We start from the raw sequence: 20775 nt of genomic DNA, 5'->3' as shown, positions 1-20775 counted from the left end.
CTCCACATCACCGTTTATAATTTTTAACTGCTGTTAACTGCTTAGACTAGAGGGAAACTCTAAATATATGAAAAAGTAACCGTTTACCTCAACTTCTAGCACCAAAGGAACCATAACAATTATTTCATACAGTGAAAGAAAATTTTCATCAAACACGAAATATATCCAATGCTCTACATCTTACGAAATATGAAAATTAGATCAACTGAACTGAAAATGTAAATCGTGACATTGACGTAGTCTAAACATTACACGTCCCATTAAATCAAACACGTTTCAGAACTGAGTTTTGTTAGTACACATATGACCTTGTTAAAGCTGGAATTTACGGCAGCGCTTTAATGCACCGCTGTTGTGCTCCATTTTGTGTCGCTCTGCTTGTTTCCGGGTTTCCGAGAAGAGAGCGATAAAACGGTGTCAGCAGGGAGTATGGCTCTGCTGGCAGGTCAGGAGGGCAGGTAAAGTTTTCTATAGCTACCCAAAACTGATAAAAAGTGGTTCTCAGACGCGCCCAGCACTTTGTTTAATGCACTATTTATCTCAAAGACCTCTTGCGGACAGAGTTTGCAGGCAGCCGGACTGCGCTGACATTGACAGCTGGAAAGTAAACAGCTCGGTGCAAAGCAGCTAACTGCGGCTAGCTCCAGTGAACCCGCCGCTAGCCGATCTGTTGAAACCATCGACAGCTAGCTAGCTAACCTGCTAGTGTCGCTGGTAACTTACGCCAGCACAGCTCACCAGCACCCTCCCATCATTTTTTTGGAAGGGGGGTTAGACTCTCCCCTACGAAGGATTTCTACATCGACACTTCCCATTCATGTTGTTTAGGAGGACGAGACTAGCAAACATCCGCTTGTTCGAGCCAGGGTGAGTAAATTCGTAATGCTAACCAAGTTTAAGTTAGCCTCTGCCAGGTATGTATGCTCACTCTCCCTTTACCTGGGAGCGGCTACACAACCTGCCTAGGCCTTTGGATCATGTGTGTGACGAACGTTTATGTCACTGTTTTCATGTTTCTCTTAGCTGGAGGTCTGTCCAACAAAAACTATGTTCATGCAGTGGTGTGCAGAGGTATAAGGAATTATGTACATATGCGAAGGCATCAAATGTCACACTATAAAAAAAATCATCACTATATCGGTATTTAAATAGACGACTTTTGTCATTTCATACCCAAGTAGGGTAAACATCTCTCAAACACTGTAAGTAATGGAACTATCCGGTACACGGAAATATAAATGGTTATTTGCAAACCAAAATAGATGCCAGTTTTCGACTAATCGATTATTAGTTTCTGCCTCGTGTATTCATTAAGCTCAGCGCAATAAAAATTTAAATTTCTACATAGTGTACAAATGTGTCTTCCATCCCTGGTTTCATGGTAGTTATCTGGTCTCTACATGTTGAAAAAAGCTGACAGTAGAAAATGTTGTTTTTTATTCTAAAGAATGTCTTGAGCACACAATTGAGGTTCTGTTTTAGTTATATGGGGCCATCTCCACCCCCCTAAAGCCTAGAAACACACACAGTGTTACAGGCCTGTAAGCTCAGCGTACTTCCTTAACCACAAAAGCATCCTACTTCCTCATACAGCCCTCCCTCTCTGGCTCTGTTTCTCTGTACATCGCCAGACTGTTGATGTGGGGAAACTTCTTGCCATCAAATGGCTGTTTACCAACTGTTTGGGTGAACAGTTTAATGGTGAGCAAATCTCAGCCTCATGACCTACTTAAGAGCTCATTTTTACTTGGATCTTGAATGGACAGGATTAGTTAGATTATGGGGTCAAAGGTCAGGACCTGTTGCTTTTGCCAGGGCATGACTGCCAACCATATGAGCATTTTTACTGCCTGGGTAATATTTGATTATCATATCTTATTTAAACCACAGCCTTTTTAGTATTTCTGAAGTCTTATACCAACAATCTGAGGTCTTCTTGGCTCTATACAGTGGGTTGTCACTTAAAGAACTGCAAAGAATTGTTAAAAGCATAAACAACAGTTACTAGTTCCAGTTTCTTAAATCAGAGATTTAAGATATAAAGATTAAATCAGAGATTTTGTGATATCTCATAATAAAGTAAATATGATGTGACGATGGATCCTTGAGTTGTGTAATAGCCATTTGCACACCTTTCTTGCTGGTTTAATTAAATCACTGTCACTGAAATAGGTCTATTTGAGACTACAGTTACTCTACACACCAGACAGGTCTTGAAATATTTGCTGACCCCCTACTCTCAGTTTTCGTAAATCTGCTGCTGTGCGGTTCGCTTTAACCCACGTCACTGCCTGACTAGCGAGCTTGCTAGGTAAGATTCCTTTGGTTTCCCTCGGTGAAAACCTGTCTCAGCTCTAAACCATGCTGCCCGAGGACTGGAGCATAAAAGAGGTGAGGGCGGGGCGAGGAGCCAACTGCCTGCATGAGGCAACAATGAGCCCAGACAGCTAACTGGTTTGGGGAGATCCAATGACCTCAGACACTCTTTGTGTGAAAAGCTTTGACATTTAGAGCAGTTTCAGTACAGGTGTATTATATGCAGGATGGACACAGTTTAATATAATATAATTAGCTATAATGTAAATTCAGTACAATTATTTTGGTAGTCTTTTCAAATCAAAACTTTCCAATACTGGAAAATGATGTCCATCATATAAATTCATGTGTGATTACAGGATTTAAAAAAAAATTTTTATATAAATGAACAGGGGTCAAACAGAGCTGTACTTATCTCGCTAAACTGACTGTATAACAAGTTTTATATTTAGTGCACCTTCTCGCAAAGATGGGCAAAGTGCTATTCTAATTTCATAGTGGATGAAAACGCACTGTCCTGTATTTCTTCAGGTCATTATTGATCAATAATGCCTTGAATAACCTCGAAACAGCTAAATTATTAAGTAATCAACCTTTTTACTCTAAAACGGCCCCAGATTACAAGACTTGTGTCAGGAGTCAGTCTAATTCAAACAAATGTCAAGTGACCAATGTGATTTAAGTTGGTGGCCAGAGCTTATTGTATAGATAAAAACTCCAGTGTATTCCATTGTGTTACAGACTTGCGTCACCCTGTATTTACACCAACTAGTTCCTAGTTGGATTTCAGTGCCACTGTATTGGGAGATGAGACTGAACAGATGTTGAAGTTGGAGCCACTAAACATTGAACAACTTTTATTTCAGCTGAAATTACTGCAATAGAAAATAGAGGGAAGACTTTGAAACCAACTGAGTCTGTGCACTAACGGGAAGTGGCAGTGGTTAAACTGGCTATTTCATTAGCATTTGAGACACCTAGATACACTTATTACTTGTTAGATTTTGTTTCACAGGGGTATTGTCTATGACCAAATCAATAACTTAGTCATTGTCTGCATTATAGCTACCTGAAGCCATGTTTCTGGAGACGGACAAGTCCAAGAAAAAAATATGTGAAATTTATCAGTCATCTGTCATGGCTGATCAGCTAAAAACCCAAACGGGCCTATTCCAGTCAGCCGTTGACATCTCTAGTTCCCTCTGCAGGAAATCTGTGCAGGGAACAGGACGTTTTGATTAACTTGATTCTCTTACCCTTTTTCCACCAAAGGGACATAGTTCCAAATTAAGTTCAGGGGAGATCATTAGATCTGTCAGTGCGCCCCAGGGTGGCTGTGGCTACAATGTAGCTGCCATCACCAGTGTGTGAATGTGTGTGTGAATGGGTGGATGACTGGATATGTAAAGCGCTTTGGGGTCCTTAGGGACTAGTAAAGCGCTATATAAATACAGGCCATTTACCATTAGATTTCACAAAAGTACCCAAGTCATGCTGAGGTTGCAACGCAGCCATTTGGTTCATGTTACAGAGCTCATGACTGAATAAACATGGTGCAATGAAAGTTATTTTAGAAGTACATATTTCCAAACATTTACCTTTACTTGCATTACTTGCACTTATTCTCATGTATATATCTCATGTATATATCTCATGCACATATCTTTCCACGTAGCACTTTTAATTCTTATCCCTACTTTTATTTTTTTTCCATGTCTATTTAAGTGCTATTTATGACAGCATGTTTGCACTGAAGCACCGCAGCAATTTCCTAATGTTGTAAACCTGCTCAACATTTGGCAATAAACCCCATTCTGATTCTGATCTGATTTATTTAAAATTACTTGAGTAGGGTTGGGGGTTGCCAACTCAGCATGCAGTCAAGTTCTATAGAGTCTTGCTAATGACCTACTAATTTTATACAGGTGTGTTGCAGCAGGGACACATTTGAGTTTTAGGACACCAGCCCTCGAGGTCTGGAGTTTGACACCCCTACTTTAGACCCACAGCTGAAAACCTTTTTGGTCTGTGGGTGGAGTAAGCCCTGAGATGAGATTTTTTTTGTTTTTGTTTTTTAGGGTAATATTCAGAGTAAAGTTGAGGCGTTGGATTCTTTCTGTAGAGACGCGTCTAAAGCGAGTCTACCTACCGAGTTCGAGGGACCCTCTTAGGAAACTGCCTACTGAGCATCATCCCTAAGAGCAACTAGCTTCAGGGGCTTTTATCTATTCGCAGTAACACAACACAATCACCAGCTGCTTGTTGGCATAACGTCAACTACAGTCATGACAACAAGACGGAAGATGCTTTGTTCAGTGATGCCGTTTGCTGTGTCTTGGCTTTCTTCATCCTAACTATAGAATTGGAAACGCAGAAATTGTCCAGTCTACACTAATAGAAAGTTGTGTATTACCAACATGAGAAGTTCTGTTTCGTTACAATTAGGTGTGTGTGTGTGTGTGTGTGTGTGTGTGTGTGTGTCATATAATCAGAAAAATCCTACAACTGGTTCAGTTCTGTCCTACAAATAGGTGGAGTCAGTTTCATCACCTTAAGCCTTATAAAACTGATGACGCTTTAAAATGAGTAATCATCATGTTGTGACACTTCATATTGGATTTACCCGAGGGCACCCTCCATTGTTGCACAGTTAAGGATTTACAAAAGATTGCAAGTGAAATTTGAAAGACAGAACAACTCTTGTCATTTCATCCTTTATCTCAAGCATCATGCTTCATAACAGTCTCGTCAACTGTACTGTGCAAACTGTCCCAATTCCCATGGGAGTAATCCAGGTCGCAGTTGCATTTAACAGTGACACAGGCACAAAGTGTAGAACATTGAAAGAAAACCATATGAAAACACTCAGCTCTTCACATTAAAATGAACATTCTCCTGTTGTTAGCTCTGCCTGGATGCTGGTTAAATGCATTGTTCTTATTTTGGATGTGAAACAAGTAGCTGATCAGTAGAAGGAAAAACAAAAACACAGGATTGATTAAATGTTTAATTATTCTTTGGATTAAAGATTGTTCTGAGGATCTGGTGCTTGCGCTTCTCTCCTTTTTGATATTTGATTAGCTTTCAGTTTTGAACTGAAAGAAACACATTCAGCACCACTTAGCCAAACCCGTTAAGAGTTGCTGCAGCTATTGAGAGGATTTTAGTGAAACTTTGGGGTTTACAAACTGTAAACTTGTTTTAAAGTCTGGTTCATTGTTCAGATAGAGGAACCAAAATGCCTGGAAGGGTTGTGGGTTGGCAGGCTGTCGTTGTTTAGCAGAGCTTTTCATACAGACATCTACATAATGTAGTTGTTTAGTGTCATCGGGAGCAGTGTCGAAATGTAACAGCCAGTAATGTGGGCTGCTCTTGTTTGTGTTTGTGCTGTTCTTGGTCCACTAGCATAGCTCCTGCTGTGCTAAGAACATAGGATGTTTAACATACAACGAACTAAAATGCAGTGGTGTTCAAAACAGGTAAAATTATCCACTGCAATCATGGTGAGTGTTCCTTGTGGCTTTTTTTATTTTATTTTATTAAGCACATATTCTTTGATTTAAAAGTTGGTTTGAGTTAAAGTCTGTGGGATCATTACACCCACTGTGCAGTGCCTCATGAACGGCATAACATTAACATTACACCTGCTGTTGCTAGCTGCCATTTCTGCCGGTTACGCACCTCTAGATTTTTGTAGCCTACAACATGTGCCGGATCTGCTACAGGTGGGTTGAAGATATTTGTATATGATTGCATTGGTTTTAGAGCCATTTAATGATATATCAGTAAAGTAATGAACAGATTATACAGAGGGAAATGTTGCAACAGTTTGTGGAAGAAACTTTTGGGGGGGAAAAGTTATAATTTCTTTGCTTCGGCTGTTTCTCCTCCCCTAACAGCGCTGATATACCAACAAATTTACATTTTCATCATTTGTCTCCTCCTCATCTACATCTGCCTCCTATGCCATTAGACATGCAAGCCTCTTGTCTCCAGACAGCTCACAGTCACTTACTTCAAAAAACAAAATTCACTAGCACTGAACAAAACCGGCAGTTTTTACTCACAGGCAAGTTCGGGGTATCCTCAACAACTCGTCTCATAAGTGAGCTTTGCTGGCCCATATTGGACTTTATTTGAAAAGACAAGCAGACAAGGACACTTCATACACAATGAAGTTTTAACATTTTATAAAATATTAGACATATTTTTAATTCCTAATTTATTTTTAAGTGTTAATATTAATTAAATGCATAAAAATACAATGTATATACAACAATATCTTATATACACGGACAGCAGTAGAAGGTTTCCAGTAATCCATGGCGGTTATGGGGAAATACGGCATATCCAGCTGTTGCTGTTAAAGGGTACAGAAGGTTAAAAGGTTCTTGGTCCATGGGAAAGCTCCTGTGTGTGTGTGTGTGTGTGTGTGTGTGTGTGTGTGTGTGTGTGTGTGTGTGTGCGTGTGCGTGTGCGCTCTTAATTTCTTGAAACTAGGGTTACATCATATTCTAGACTGGACCTTTTTTTTTTTTTTTTCTTTTTTTTTTACTACTACTACACTGGTACAACAGTATGTGCAGTTTTACCCTTACTGCTAGTAAACCTTTGCTTCATCAGACAAAACTACACAGCTGTGGCTAGTATAATGTGAACACAGTGAAGCTGGAGGATGAACGCAAATTTTTCCACTCAATAAAAGTTAATGTAAGGGTTCCTGACAGTTAGGGTCAAAGGATGCTGTAAATGGACCAAATTTCAGTCAGGAGAACAACTGAGATAATCCATCCACCATACCAAGTTAGTCTGCACGGGCTGGGCTGCAGTTACACCGTGAGCTTTAAAACGTTGTGCTGATGAGTAGTGGTAATAAAAACCGAGAGAGACCGACAGTGATCACTGACTTTTTTTAGGGGCGTGTTCAGATTAAATAGAACAAGATACAAAACGTGTGTTTTAAAACAGAAAAGCCTTAATAAATGCAGAGTAGAAGCAGGGCTCATACGTCATCACTTAACAACCGAATTTGGCTTTCAGTTTTATCAGTTGAGATATTCTGTCATTTTCAGGAGCCAGCGTATTGTTCCAGAGACGGTGAAGTCACCGGCCTTTACCCCACACAGAACGGTGCCAACGCAGAGTCAGGATGCCTATTCCTCCCCCTCCTCCTCCTCCAGGACCCCCACCCCCTCCAACCTTCCATGAGGTCAGTGACCCGATCAAATATTCATCACAACACACTGCACTGAAAACTGACAAGTTATACACTTCTTTGTAGCAGATCTCTAATTTGACCTGAGATGTTTATATGTGCTGTGAGAAATTTGTTTATATTAAAACATGGTGCAAATGTGCACAAGACGTGCTTGTCCCTGAAACGTTTTTGAATTGTTAAGCCATGGGCAAAGTCAGATATAGAAGCTAAATTACCAAAAGCTGCTACTAAACTATATCTTTGTTTTAAGTCTGCATTGCGAGCTCAAACTTTTTTGTTCTAACTAAAGGAGCCGGAAGTTTGCTTGTAAAGTTTTTAACTGTCTCCACAGGCAAACACAGCTCCTCCCAAACTGAGCTCATCTGAGGCAAAAGGCAGAGGAGCACTGCTGTCAGACATCCACAAAGGCGCCAAGCTAAAGAAGGTCGGCCAGGTCAATGACCGGAGTGCTCCTGTTATAGAGAGTAAGTTTGTTTTATACACAAACTCAAATCCCAACTGATGTACTCCCTGTGAGTTGATTCAAAATCCTGACACCAGGGTGGATGTCCTAAAATTATCTTGTATTTATATACTGCCAAATCACAACAATAGTCACCTTGGGGTGCTTAATATTGTACCAAACACTCGCTGACAGTGGGCAGAAAAAACTCCGTGACAGGAAGAAAACTCTGCCATCTGCTACAATAAGGTGGGGTGGGGGGGGTGGGGGGCACAGGACAAAAGACACATTGTGGAAATGCAAAGTAGGGTATAAACAAATAGATGTTGGGGGGAAAAGGTGAATGACAGCGCATGTTTGTTTTCAATAAGTCGTCTTGCTGTATGTCAGTAATGATGTGTGGTTTAAGAGTTCCCTTTAATTTTTTCCATTGTTGAGCGGTATATGTTTCAGAAATTTATGTAAAATATGTTTAAGTGGAAAAAGGAAACTGAACTTGACCTTTAAAATATTAAATTAAAGAACAGGTTTTTTTCTTACTCTGCAGTGGAACAGCTTATTCCCATCAGTTTTCCATGATAAAGTCCCAGGTTCTCTAAATATTTGAATATTAAAATGTATTTCTGTTTGCCCCCCCAGAATCTGGAGGAGGTGGTGGAGGTGGTGGAGGTGGCGGTTTTGGAGGTGGAGCCCCAAAGGGAATGGGCGGCCTTTTCCAAGGAGGTGTGCCAAAGTTACGACCAATTGGAGGTAAAACATTTATGCTATTTAGCACATACGTGTTTGCCCCAGTTTACTGTATTTGGATCATTTTGTCAAAGAGCCGTTATCATTAGTGTGAGTAAATAACAAGGAGAAGAGAGGACACCTGAAGTCAGTCCTCTCGTACACATAACATCTGTCAGCAGATGATTCCAGAATAAGAAACGGCACATAAAGAGAGAGAATAAAGCTCCTTTGGCCTTTCTCCCGAGCTTGTACTTTTTATTTTTCTGTCCATCATTTTGTGGTTATAGAAATAAATAATTTACACTGCTACAAATTCACAATGCTTGGACCATTAATAATGAATGAAAGTCTAAAACGTACTATTTTAGTTGAATGTTAAATTATTGAACTGTTACACTTCATATGCAGCAAATAGCTTCAACCTTCAACTTCTCCTGCTGCTTGTTTGATATTTTTATAATGGAAGATCTTAGCAGTCAAAGGTGTAGCTCCGTGGAGAAACGAAAGTTTCCAACTAGTGTTAATGTAACCATAAGCTGGTCAAACTTGGTTACCCACCCCTTCACTAATTAAGCAATAATATACAGCAACAACACCACAAGACTGTACTGTACAGTTTAGCAAGAGGTTGGTATATAAAGAATATTATCGACGAATCAGTCAGCAACAGGTCTGACATGTGACTGATTTGTGCAAAAATCATCTGATTGTAGTATTTAACTCGTCCACATAGGGCTCGGCGATATATCAAATATATTCAATGTATCGTGAGATTTTCCCACGCATGTTGGTTAAAATGGCTTTATTGTAACCATCAAGTATAAGTTACCATGGAAATATTAAGCTGTCTGCGTGTAATTCACTCCGAGTTATTTTTTTCCCACATGCTGCGAATGCATCATTAATCCCCAACCAGGAAAAATTTCTAGCTGGCACACTGCATGGAGCGTGCGTGTTTATATATTACCTGATAGAGAAAAATATGGTGACAGCGCGAGTTTCAGAGCGAGAGTATGAGACTCACTGGGAGTGTTAAGTCATTCCCAATTCCTTATTATTTTGCTTCCAAAACAATAATACTTGCTTCCAAGAAACCAGAGTTGGTTTTTGTTGTATTTTTTTCCCAGTGCACTTAAACACTGCCTCTCTGTCTTCCACACAGACGGTCCTGCTGGTGGTTCACTGGGCAGATCTGCGCTACGGCCCCCGGGGTCCCGGTCAGCGGCTCCTCGTCCTCCCACAGGCCGGTCCACCTCACCGTCACCCCCCAACAAGCCCTCTCCACCAGAACATTCACGCTCACACCGCCCCTCGCTGCCTGACATATCCCACTCCTCCAGCGGTAGCAGTGGGATGAAGCACAGCACCTCTGCACCACCGCCTCCACCACCCTTTAACAGAGGTGGCCGTGGAAATGCCCCACCTACCCCAAGCCAGAAAGCATCTCTTGCACCTTCCTCATCCTCTTACAGCAGAGAGAAACCCCTTCCACCAACACCTGGAAGAGGCCCAGCCCCGCCCAGCAACGTAAAACCTCTGTCCTCCAGCAGACCACCTACTGGAGGCTCTTCTGCTCCTCCTCCTCCCCCGCCATACAGACCACACACATCTGGTGGTGTCTCTAATGGGCCATCCCACGGCGATGGAGGTGGAGCTCCAGAGCTTCCCCAGAGGAATAACTCCCTTCATAAAAAACACACATCAGGAGGCAGCAACCAAGGACGCAGCCATGCCCCACCACCACCTCCATCATTATCATCGTCATCCTCTTCTCAGCAGTCTAACAGACCACCTCCACCTGTCAGAGATCCACCTGGACGCAGAACAGGTACGTCCCAGAAATCTGTCAAAAGTGCAATATTGCCACTCACCACAATTTTTTCTTTATTTTTATCCTGTGATTGAAATTCTCTCGTTCATTCTCAATCATCTCTAATTTGACCTTCATGAAACCTAACCTCCATTGTTAACCTAATCCCTTAATCAGCTCATCGTTTGAATGCCCAGATTTACTTCATATATACAATAAAGATATGGCTGAGTGCAAACTCCTGATTGTGAACGTTGAAGAAGACCTCATTATTCTTTATTTTGAGGAGAAATGTTTATAATGAAGGCAAAGCAAGCCTTGGCTCATTATCTCTGAACCTTTAAGGTACAATCCAGGATAACGCTGCAACGTTTTCTACACATGACGGGCTTCTATCCTCTGAATCTGAGAGTAGTGCAGAACGATACAAAAAATGTGCTCCGTCTTGTTCTGTGTGATGTATAAATCTTTCTTTTGGCTGCAGCATTTCATCAAGTTCCTGCATCGATTCTTGACAGTAGTATAATATTTCTTATAATTACAGCTGCTTTTGCATTTGGGAGAATGACCTTTTCCCCCCCCCCCCCTTATTTTGTCAACAAGTGACGACATGAGGATATTTTAATATGCGGAGCAGATATGCTGTTTTTTGGTATTTGTAAGTATGCTAAGTTGGGTGGATGCCATGTGGATGACACATCTTAGATGCTTCTGATGTTTAAAAAACAAAACTTAAAAAAACTGGGGGATTTAGGACAGCCACACCTACAAAGTGCCCTAGTTACAGATGAAGTTCGCCACGTCTGACGTGTCAAATGATGATTTTGTTTCCGCTTCAGAAAAGATTTATGGCACACTGGGAACAGTCATAATTTGAATTCAAAGCAAATACACGAAACAGGAAGGCACTTGTTAGCTTGAGTTCTGTCTTGTGATTGAACGGTGAAACGATTTGCTACAAGGTCTCCTGGTTTCTCTGCATTCCTGTAGCCCTGTGGAATATTCCAGCATTCCTGCTCACCTTGTTTTCCCCCACACGCACTCTTAATATTAAGTTGCACAGACTTGTTTCAATCTCACTGTTCGCTGGTACTGAAGTCTCTATATTTTAAAAGTCAGTATGAGAACAGATGTTTGGGGGTTTTTTTTCCACTGATGCAGTGACAGGAACTCGAAATGTGTCATGTGGCATATTCTAAGTTGCTTTGTTACAAACAGTAGCATTTTTAAGAAACTATATCATATCTGGTTTCATGATTGGTTATGAAACCAGCTGGAAGAAAGATGCTTGTAACGTGATGTTTCGCTCTGTTCTGCACAACATGCATGCACGTTTTTACTGACTGCTGAGTAACACTTGACTATATAAGTCTGTACTAAATGTAAAACAGTCATGGTCAGTACTTTCATTTCATATTTCTGTTTTAGCCCGTGTGTACAAACTTTGTACCCTTACAAGTTTTATCATGGTGGGGGGACCCCGGCAACTGATACATTAGACACACACAGACTTGACCAGATTCATTAAGATCACTGCCGTTCATCTGACCCTCAGTATGAATTCGTGATCACTTGTTTGTGTGTGTATGTTGTCCATGCAGCTCCCCAGGCGCCCACCCCTGGGTCTCGTAATGGCAATCGGGATGCCCCTCCTCCCCCACCCCCTTACCGTGGCCATAGCTCAGACTCCAGAGGCAATAAACCACCACCTCCTCCTTCCTCTTCCTCCATCTCATCTTCCTCCTCACGAACCCCAGCTGGACCCCCTCCTCCACCCCCGCCAGTCCGGAATGGTTACTCCTCCAGCTCCTCCTCCAAGTCCATCATAGGTGAGTGCGAAAAGACTGCTTCGGCAACATCTCCTTCATATTCCACTGTTGACAACTGCTAAATAACATCAGTTTTTAAAATCCTACTGAATCTAGTTCAATTAGATCAAATGGTGCCACAGTTCACAGCAGGCAGAAACAAAGGGATACAGGATTTCACCATTTATCAAGTTAAAATATTTATAATGAACTTAGCAAAATGATAAGAAAAGGATAACATCCCTAAAATTGTGACTTCAAAACTGTTATGTATAAATGTCTCTCTCCAGACATTGTTTAAATCCTAAAAAGATGAGCTATAACCATCGTAGTGTTACGTGTGAGATCTTATTTACATGACTTTGCTCACAGGTTAGACCTAAAATGGCTTAAATGTAGCTCATTACCTTTTTGCCTGGTTTTGTATGTGTGGAGGTATTCAAATTGGACCCTGACACCTCCATCCACACCCATCCTCTCTCTTTGAATTTTCTGCTACAGTCTCTTTGCATAGCAGCACTGGTGCACACAGACAATGTGTGTGTTCTGTTAGGCAGGAGTGGAAAACCCAGTGCTCCATTTGTAAATCAGCTAAGAACACAGAGAGGGTGCTGTACATGCTTCAGAAAATCAACCATAACTGGAGCACAGTGGACAACAGCCCAGAGCTTGCTGTTTAAACCAAACTGTGATCACAAAGAAGGAGTTTACATGAATCCACACTTGCCACTACTGCAGACCCACACTAACACAGGAAATGGCCAATGAAGGCTAGTGCAACAAAATGCACTGTGAGATAAACAGAAATGAAGATGGATGAACAGGAGGCTGAACCAGATTATCATACTGCTGATAATCTAGTACTAATCTTGGATAAACAAGCCCAACCTGTTATAAGTAAATTGGTTATCCATGGTGTTACGACAATGTTGGTAGGAATACATTGTGATTAAGAGAGCATAACTACAAAGCCAGTTTATGTTTATCTCACGGTCTTACGTGGCTGCCGCAACACAAAATGTGGCCTTGTAAGGGATTGTGAAGTTGGTTTTTCCAATAAGAAATTAAGGCTGGAAGTCTGAAACTCACCAGAGTCACTAGAAGAAAAGATTTTGTGAGGCCTAGTAAAATAAAAGTGTTCATATCCTTATGGGGTTGGAAGGACAGTTTTGCCACATGCACTCAAAAACTCATTTATAATCAACAGTATGGTTGAAATGTTGAACACCTGGTGACGGGGTTGGTAGGGTTAGTAACCTGCTAACTAGATCTTACTTCCAGGGGATTTGTGCCAAAGACTCTTTTTGCCGGGAGGACGAACGGCAGCCGCTAGTGTTTTATGCCTGTGTAAATGTGTCTGGCCTACTGCTATAGTGTTGAACTAGGACGGTGGTTTCTGTTAAAGTTAAGTATAAAGTGAATGATAACTTTTTGGTAATTAAATTTAAATGATACTTAATTACAGTAACTGTGTAACTCCCATTTCATCCCCATTCTGTTTTAATGGAACGGTTGATAGTGAGGCAGATGAGGACCAAAGTTCCTTATCTGAGGCACTGTATGGTTTTTGTCGAGGGAGGTGCCGATGATTTCTCTTGAGATGGTGTCCTTATACAGGCAGTCGGAGATGGAGAGGAAGAGGAGAGAATGTTAAATTGTCTTATTGCTCCATAAATGGCTTTTAAGTGGACTTTGGATGTTTACCCTTTCCTTTGATCCCTGAAAAGCTCGGATAATGTTTGAAAAAACATCTCTCTTAATTTCAGTAACTTTGGGCACCACCAGTACAACTTGAGCTATATCTCTGAGTGTCAACACTACACCCCCAAGTGTAGGTACCTATCTGAATGTGGGGTTCGATCTGACTGCTCTTTTAAACAGGAGATGAAATGCTGAGGCTTATATAAATAGCTACCACTTTTTCTGCTGCTTAACTACTCAAATTTGTTTATGATCTTGATGCGATGGAGGTGACGGTGACGAATCGCCGTTGATAGTCAAATCTCCACTGACACTATGCAAACTACCTTTTTGGTTTCCTGATTTGTCCACACATCAGGAAACCAAAAAGGTAGTTATGGGTGGTTCCTAGATTACTACTGAGGCTTTGTGTACTTACTGTGTCAAACTTAAGAATTAAAAATGATGATAAAACCAAATCACTATTTATGTGGTTTGTATAAAGGGAGACTTGAGGCTGCAGACCATGGGATTTATAGCCTAAGATAGTTTGTCATCCTGTCCCTCAGCAACTCTTTCAAACGGAGTAATAAATGTCATAAGAGAGCATAAACAGTCATTGCTTGCATGTCAGGTGATTAGGGAATAAATGTAAATTCTCGACATGCCAACCACTACAAGAAGTAAATCATCAACCTGTAGGAAAGACTTTTTTTTTTTTTTTTTGCACAGGTTGACAGAACTGGGGGCTGAGACAAAGTAAGCAACCTGTACGACTTATTTTATTATTTGACAAACCAAAGAATACCATTTATTTTTGTTGTCTAGGCTTGATGGTTGGAGTTTGTGGCTGTAGGGAAGGCAAAGATGTTGTACGGGTGATCTGTAGTGGCTGGAATCTAAAAACTGAGCTGTGACTGAGCTCTGTTCATAATACAAAGGCAGGGACCAGTGACTACAGACTGAGAAGAAGGAATAGGGTAAAAACTTTCATGCTCATCAGCTAATTGTTTGAAAGAGGGGTTGAAAGATTTTTTTGGTTTTGTTTTTATTTATTTTTTGATATTAAAAAAACAAAAGCAAACTTCTGCCTGGTGGTTTAAAGTACTCCCTCTGTCAATGTATGTAGTGGTAATCTGTTCCTTAGCAGAGCTTAATATGATGTGAATATAACCTCAAAGGTTACATAATGTCATTATTTATGTAACAAAAACTAAGCCATATTGCAGAAGCAGTGTTTTGTTTTTTTTTGTCTGTTTTTTTTAAACTAAGTGTACCCCTAATAATTCTGTAGGAATGAAAAGGGTAAGGCTTATCAAATGTACTTCATTAACTGATCACCAGCCAGTGTGAGCTCACCAGTAGAAGCAAATGTTTTGCAGCTTGCTTGCCTGCAGCATTCAGGTATGTGGTGACACAAGGCCAAGGAGGAAAGACGTAAATAATGATTGAGGAACAAATGTTGCTGCCTCGAAATGTCTGGCAATGGTTATAAATCATTTGAAGTCCATAATTCTACAGTGAACAAGGTTGGGATACATTCAACACCAGTACCAGTCTTCCCAGGAGTGGACATGAGTGGACAAAATTGCAACAAATCCGAGAGCGACACGTCAGACGCTACAAGCCTCAGAGCTACAAAATGTTAAAGTTCATGAACATGCAGTTAGAAAAAGACAACAAGTGTGAGTGGTCTAGAAGGCATAATAAAGCCCCTTCTTTAAAATAACATGGCATGGGTTTTTCTAGGAGAAACATTACGAGAAACATAACAATAATTTCAATAGTTTAGACACAAATTATTGTATTATCCTGTTAAATGAACACTGTATATTAACAGTAAAAACAAGCAGGACTGATGATCTTTGCTGCCTAGTGCCAGCATTAATGATAGAGTTAGTGGCTTTGGCTAATTAATGTTAACTTTTAAAACAGAGAAAAGACGGTACATAGATTTAGAAACGCTCTTATATAGATGAAACTCACGTGAAAAACATGTTTGTCTTTTATTCTTTTGCACTGTGCTTATCTCTGTTTCAGTGCTATGTTTTGCTGTTTCACATGTTTAAAGGTTTAAAAAACATAGCTGCCGTCTGTGGGTAATTGCTAAGAATGAAATAATCTTAATTCATTAACAATAACGTTTATGATGATCAGGTTAAAATTTCATGATGATGGCTGTTTAATACCTCAGTATTTTTAATATAAGAGCTTTACTGACCTCGCAAAAGTTCTCATAAACACCGGGGTGTCAGCCTTTAACATGTTCACTAAGTCTGTTATGCTGTTATTCACATCTGTTATGTTGTGTGTCAGCTGAAGGAGAAGATGATGTTACTCTGGGTGTATCAGTACTGTTGCAAATGAGTATGCAAGCAGTAAAAAAATCCATTAAAGCATTTGTTACTACACTTTGGTTAGGACATGATCTCTTAGCCACAGAAGTTTGAGATTTAACTTTTTCATTTTGCGTTTGTAGTAGTCATAAGTTATTAAGCAATTTAAACTGTCCACTGCCTTTTCTTTGTAAAACAAATGCAATTAATATTTAAAACTTGTGACTTGATGTGTCTGCACATTTTAAAACGTTTATGTTTATTCTCCTTCCTCCTACAGATGATTTTGAATCCAAGTTCAACTTCCACCCTATTGAAGACCTTCCACCTCCAGAGGAGTACAGGCCTATCAACAAGGTCTACCCCAGCAAGACCAACACGGGTATGAGTAACACTATGAAGCACATTGCTCTCTCCCTCCACTTGACTTGTTTTGTCAGGAATAATAAGACACTGCATTCTCATGGAGAATATAGTGTTATTGTCAGACACGGTCACTTTATTTACCCAGATCTCATGTGCTAAACACTTAGAACAGCAGTAAAACAACAAGGAATAAACAAGAAGAAAAGGTTATGATCTGTGTGGTATGACTGAAGCATGACCCACAGTGTAAATGTAACACAATGCCAGCTCCCCTTAAGATTCAGTTAAGTCGTGGACAATTGTTTTATTGCCATATAAACTGCTCTGTTTGTGTTATGTGTCAGGATGCAGCCATAGGGGAAGCTGGGTTTCATGAAAAATTACCCTGAGCTTCTGTGTGTGTGTTGTTTAGACACTATCCTAACAGTTTGGTTTACATGCGTCTTTTAGAGCTGTTGGCACGTGCTCCACATGCTATGGAGTTGCTCTGGAAAGTGTCTTCCCTATAAATTCAGTGTTATTATAGCAGCATTAACATAATTAATAATTACTAGAAACTAGTTCTTCTTCTCTGCCTATAAAATAAGTATATATTATGCACACACCTAAGTGTAAAAGCACTAATTAACAGGCAATGGTAATTTGCAGTGTAAGAAACAAATTGTCTTCTTAAAATATTGATGTGATATCTTTATGATGGTAGTATCCTGCCACAAATAGAAATGCTAACATTATATTATACACATATTCAGTGACTCACACAAGCTGCAAACGTATTCTTCTGTTTTTTTACAACATGCCAAAAGAGAAAGGTATAACGCAACGTTGACCTTTGTTTCACAGTAAAGGTTTACCACCAACTTAATCACAGCTTACCTACTTCCTTATAATGACTACTTGAGTTTTGTGAAACTAAATATTAACCTGTTGAGTTGGTGAGGGGGGAGGGGGGAGTTTAAGTCTTAGGAGCCATGATGTTTCCAGGCCGAATCAAACGCAGGATTATCATCTCAGCTAAGAGATTTATTGGAGACAGTCTTTGCATTTCTAAAGTTATCAACGCTGAATTCACAAATCAATTTCATGAAAATGGAAACGAGGGCAACAGTTTTAGCTTCTTCAGTGACCTACCAGTGTATAATAAACATTAGCAAACTGCTGTTGATAACGCCATGCAGTTCAGTTAGTAACACAAGGATGTCATTTGTAAAACCATGTCAAAAGTACAGCTGTAGATGATGCCTTCCACCTTTGGCTTCTGGGTAACAAGGAAAAGAAGTACCTTCACAGAGCTCTCTGGTTGACAGCGCTAACTTAAGATTTTGATCTCGAAAATTACAGCTTATTAACTCAAAATTTTGAAATTTCTAGTCTACTGTGGTTGAAAATGGTTCTCTGTGAGTTGCAAAATAATAGCGGACCTTCTGTCAGGGCTTAAGGTTTTAAAGATTTATTCATTGAACTGTTTTTTGGTTTTGAACTTCTGTCACTTTTCCAGCTTTCTTCTCAAAATGTACAATTTATGCCCTTTAGACCAGTGTGAGGACTGAGCTGTAGTTAACTTTGTCTCTCCACCTTCTTTCCTCAGCCGTAAGAGGAGCTCCTCCAGCGCCGCCAGTGGGCAGGTGAACAGACCTCAGTTCGGGACTTGAACTGTGTCGTTGAGGAGGAAGCGGTGAAGCACTCGAATCATAAACACACTACATCACAAACATACACTAACATTGAGCCACCAGCTGGAAGCATCAAGGTGAACACAAAGGAAACACTACTACACCACGCAGGTTTGACACTACTCAGCGGTCACTTTCAGTCTTTGCACGAGAGAACAAAAACCACTGCCTGGGACCACTTTGATGACGACTCTGCTGACTGAATGCAGAGGCTTCTGTTTGACATATCGGGACCAAACTCCGAACACTTCCAAATCTCTGCATTCCATCTTTTTTTATGCTTATTCAGAATAATAATAAGAATAGTTGTGATTTTTCAGAATAACATATTTTCTTTTTTCTGTTATGTTATTGCTTTTTGGTGTCAGCATTAATTTGTAGGGAATATGAGCAGATAAACTCAGGTTTTTCCCTAAAAATTTGTACTGCCACACATGTGGGGCTTATTGTCGGTTTGTTAATTAGTATTTGTCTTGAATAGCCATTCCATCAGTGCCAGGTAAAGGTGTGCTTGAGTCGGTGTGCCAAATGCAGGTGGAGTCTCACGAACGGTTCACCATGACAGCAGTCGCCACACACTTGTTCTGACATTTATAATTCTTTGATTGTAGTCTTGCCTGTTTTTGTAACTCTATCCTGTATCTGGGGTTGTTCATATTTGCATCTTCAGATGATGTTGCACAGCAGCTAAACTGCTTAACCGAGACACTGTGCATGACCCTGACATACGCACCTTCAACATCAGGACTACATCATGTTGATGCAACATAAAACTGATTTGCCCCTGATGGTTCTGACAGGTTTCCTTCACATAGCCAGCATATTTCTTCAGGCTCACTGTGGGTTCTGTGTGGGCCACATTTTAGTCCAACACTAATTATTTGTTTACTGGACCAAGGTTTGCAGACCATTTTTGGAGGAGTTTACAAGGGATCATCTCTGTTTTCGCAGGAATCTTCTTCAAGGGAAGTTTGTCTGAAAGCTCAGCTCTGCTCTGATTCATGATTTGCTGCTGGTGGCCCTTTCGAAGAAGGACCTCATAGCCAGAGAAAGATAATGTGTTGTTGAATTGCTATGCAAGCAGCAGTTTGTAGAGATTGTAGATGGTAGCAGCTAACCAAAAACAAAAATCTTAAAAAAAAAAAAAATGCAGGAACACTTAAGTGCCAGAGAATTGTTGGAATATATATGGAGGTCCTCTCTTTTCTCCCTTTGAAAGCATCAAGCTTCACTTAAAACACTAATGACATCATTTTCTACAGTGCACAGCACAAAAAGTGAACAAAAAGATCCTGGCTCAGGTCAGACTGTCCATTCTCAGTGATGCAGCGCCTCCTGCTGGTATTTGCCTTACACAAATCTGTTGTCACTCATCGGTACCAGTGATTAGTTTTTTGATGATGATGACGACGACATATATTGGGGGAAGATGATGACAACGGAGTAAATAAGAAACAAGTCTATTTGAAAATGCAATAAATATTGTATATTTACTTTAAGGAATATGGTAATCATAGTTATTGATCTATTTTTATGTTGTAAAAAGCTTGTACTATAGGAAAAGACATGATTAAGAGTTCTAACAATGTTCCAGTGGGTGAGCTTTGGTCTGACAGACTGGATTCTTGTTGCACTTCTCTGGACATTTGGCCATAAAGGTGAATGAGCTGAATTGATGTATGCGAGGTTTTACCAATGAGCCAACATTTTTGGGGTCTGGTTTTCAAAAAATCAGATCGGCAGGTAATTTAGTGAAGGTGATAAGTGATGCACCTCTGCTTCTTTTTCTGGATCATGTTCACCTTGATACACAGATGACCCCTCTACTTATCTCATGTTCTCACCTTGTCCACTCTGAAAAGCAAAAACCCTGTGGTCATTCACGTTATCAGCCATGTTTTTATCATTTGAAATAATTTCAAATAAATATATTCCTGTTGGGAAAGGGTACCTGATTCATTGTCTGTTTCTTTATGCTCAGTTTCTGTATTTGTAGCTTTTCTTCCACTTGCACAATGTTTTACTAAATTAGCTGTCAGTACCGAGTTCTGCCATTTCATGTAGTGGATGCTTGGCTGGTATCGTTTCTCTAAACATTAACACAGCTTAAATCTCATTTAGATAGATTTCTAGATTTCAAGAGCAATAATTAACTGTGCAGTTATTAAGCGTATGGTTTTGTGAAGAGTAACTTTGCCACCACGAACCTACTAAGGCTTATGAAGAACGTGTAACATTAAACTGTTTGAGACTTGAAAGTGGAATATTTGTTGTGAACATAGTTGTAGTTAGTCCTTGACGTTACACTGCCACCTTCTGAGGTCCTCCAATGTCTATGAGGCTTTGTCCTAAAGTCCTGTTGTTCTCCAGAGTATTTATGTGTTCTTAGAGCCTGTC

General features: G+C 40.2%; 1 protein-coding gene across 1 annotated transcript; it reads left to right on the top strand.

The window, feature by feature from the left end:
• The first annotated feature begins 340 nt into the window (after window positions 1-340).
• On the top strand, window positions 341-20333 carry wipf2a (WAS/WASL interacting protein family, member 2a). The gene is made up of 8 exons (XM_026172086.1): window positions 341-867; window positions 7389-7525; window positions 7866-7998; window positions 8616-8726; window positions 9868-10533; window positions 12117-12344; window positions 16620-16721; window positions 18294-20333. The coding sequence occupies exons 2-8, from the start codon at window positions 7466-7468 to the stop codon at window positions 18332-18334; spliced, it is 1341 nt and encodes a 446-aa protein (XP_026027871.1). The 5' UTR covers window positions 341-867; window positions 7389-7465; the 3' UTR covers window positions 18335-20333.
• The last annotated feature ends 442 nt before the right edge of the window (window positions 20334-20775 follow it).

This window comes from Astatotilapia calliptera, chromosome 6, assembly GCF_900246225.1.
Source record: "Astatotilapia calliptera chromosome 6, fAstCal1.2, whole genome shotgun sequence".
Taxonomy (NCBI): domain Eukaryota; kingdom Metazoa; phylum Chordata; class Actinopteri; order Cichliformes; family Cichlidae; genus Astatotilapia; species Astatotilapia calliptera.
Note: the sequence above shows the minus strand (reverse complement) of the source record. Positions and strands in the feature narration are given on the sequence as shown.

What these genes read in the sequence shown, in the direction of transcription:
- wipf2a (XM_026172086.1), top strand. Translation starts at nt 7,466, where the DNA reads ATGCCTATTCCTCCCCCTCCTCCTCCTCCAGGACCCCCACCCCCTCCA. An exon ending in GAGTGCTCCTGTTATAGAGA is followed by an intron (nt 7,999 to 8,615) that starts GTAAGTTTGTTT and finishes TTGCCCCCCCAG; the next exon opens with AATCTGGAGGAGGTGGTGGA. An exon ending in CCCCAGCAAGACCAACACGG is followed by an intron (nt 16,722 to 18,293) that starts GTATGAGTAACA and finishes TTCTTTCCTCAG; the next exon opens with CCGTAAGAGGAGCTCCTCCA.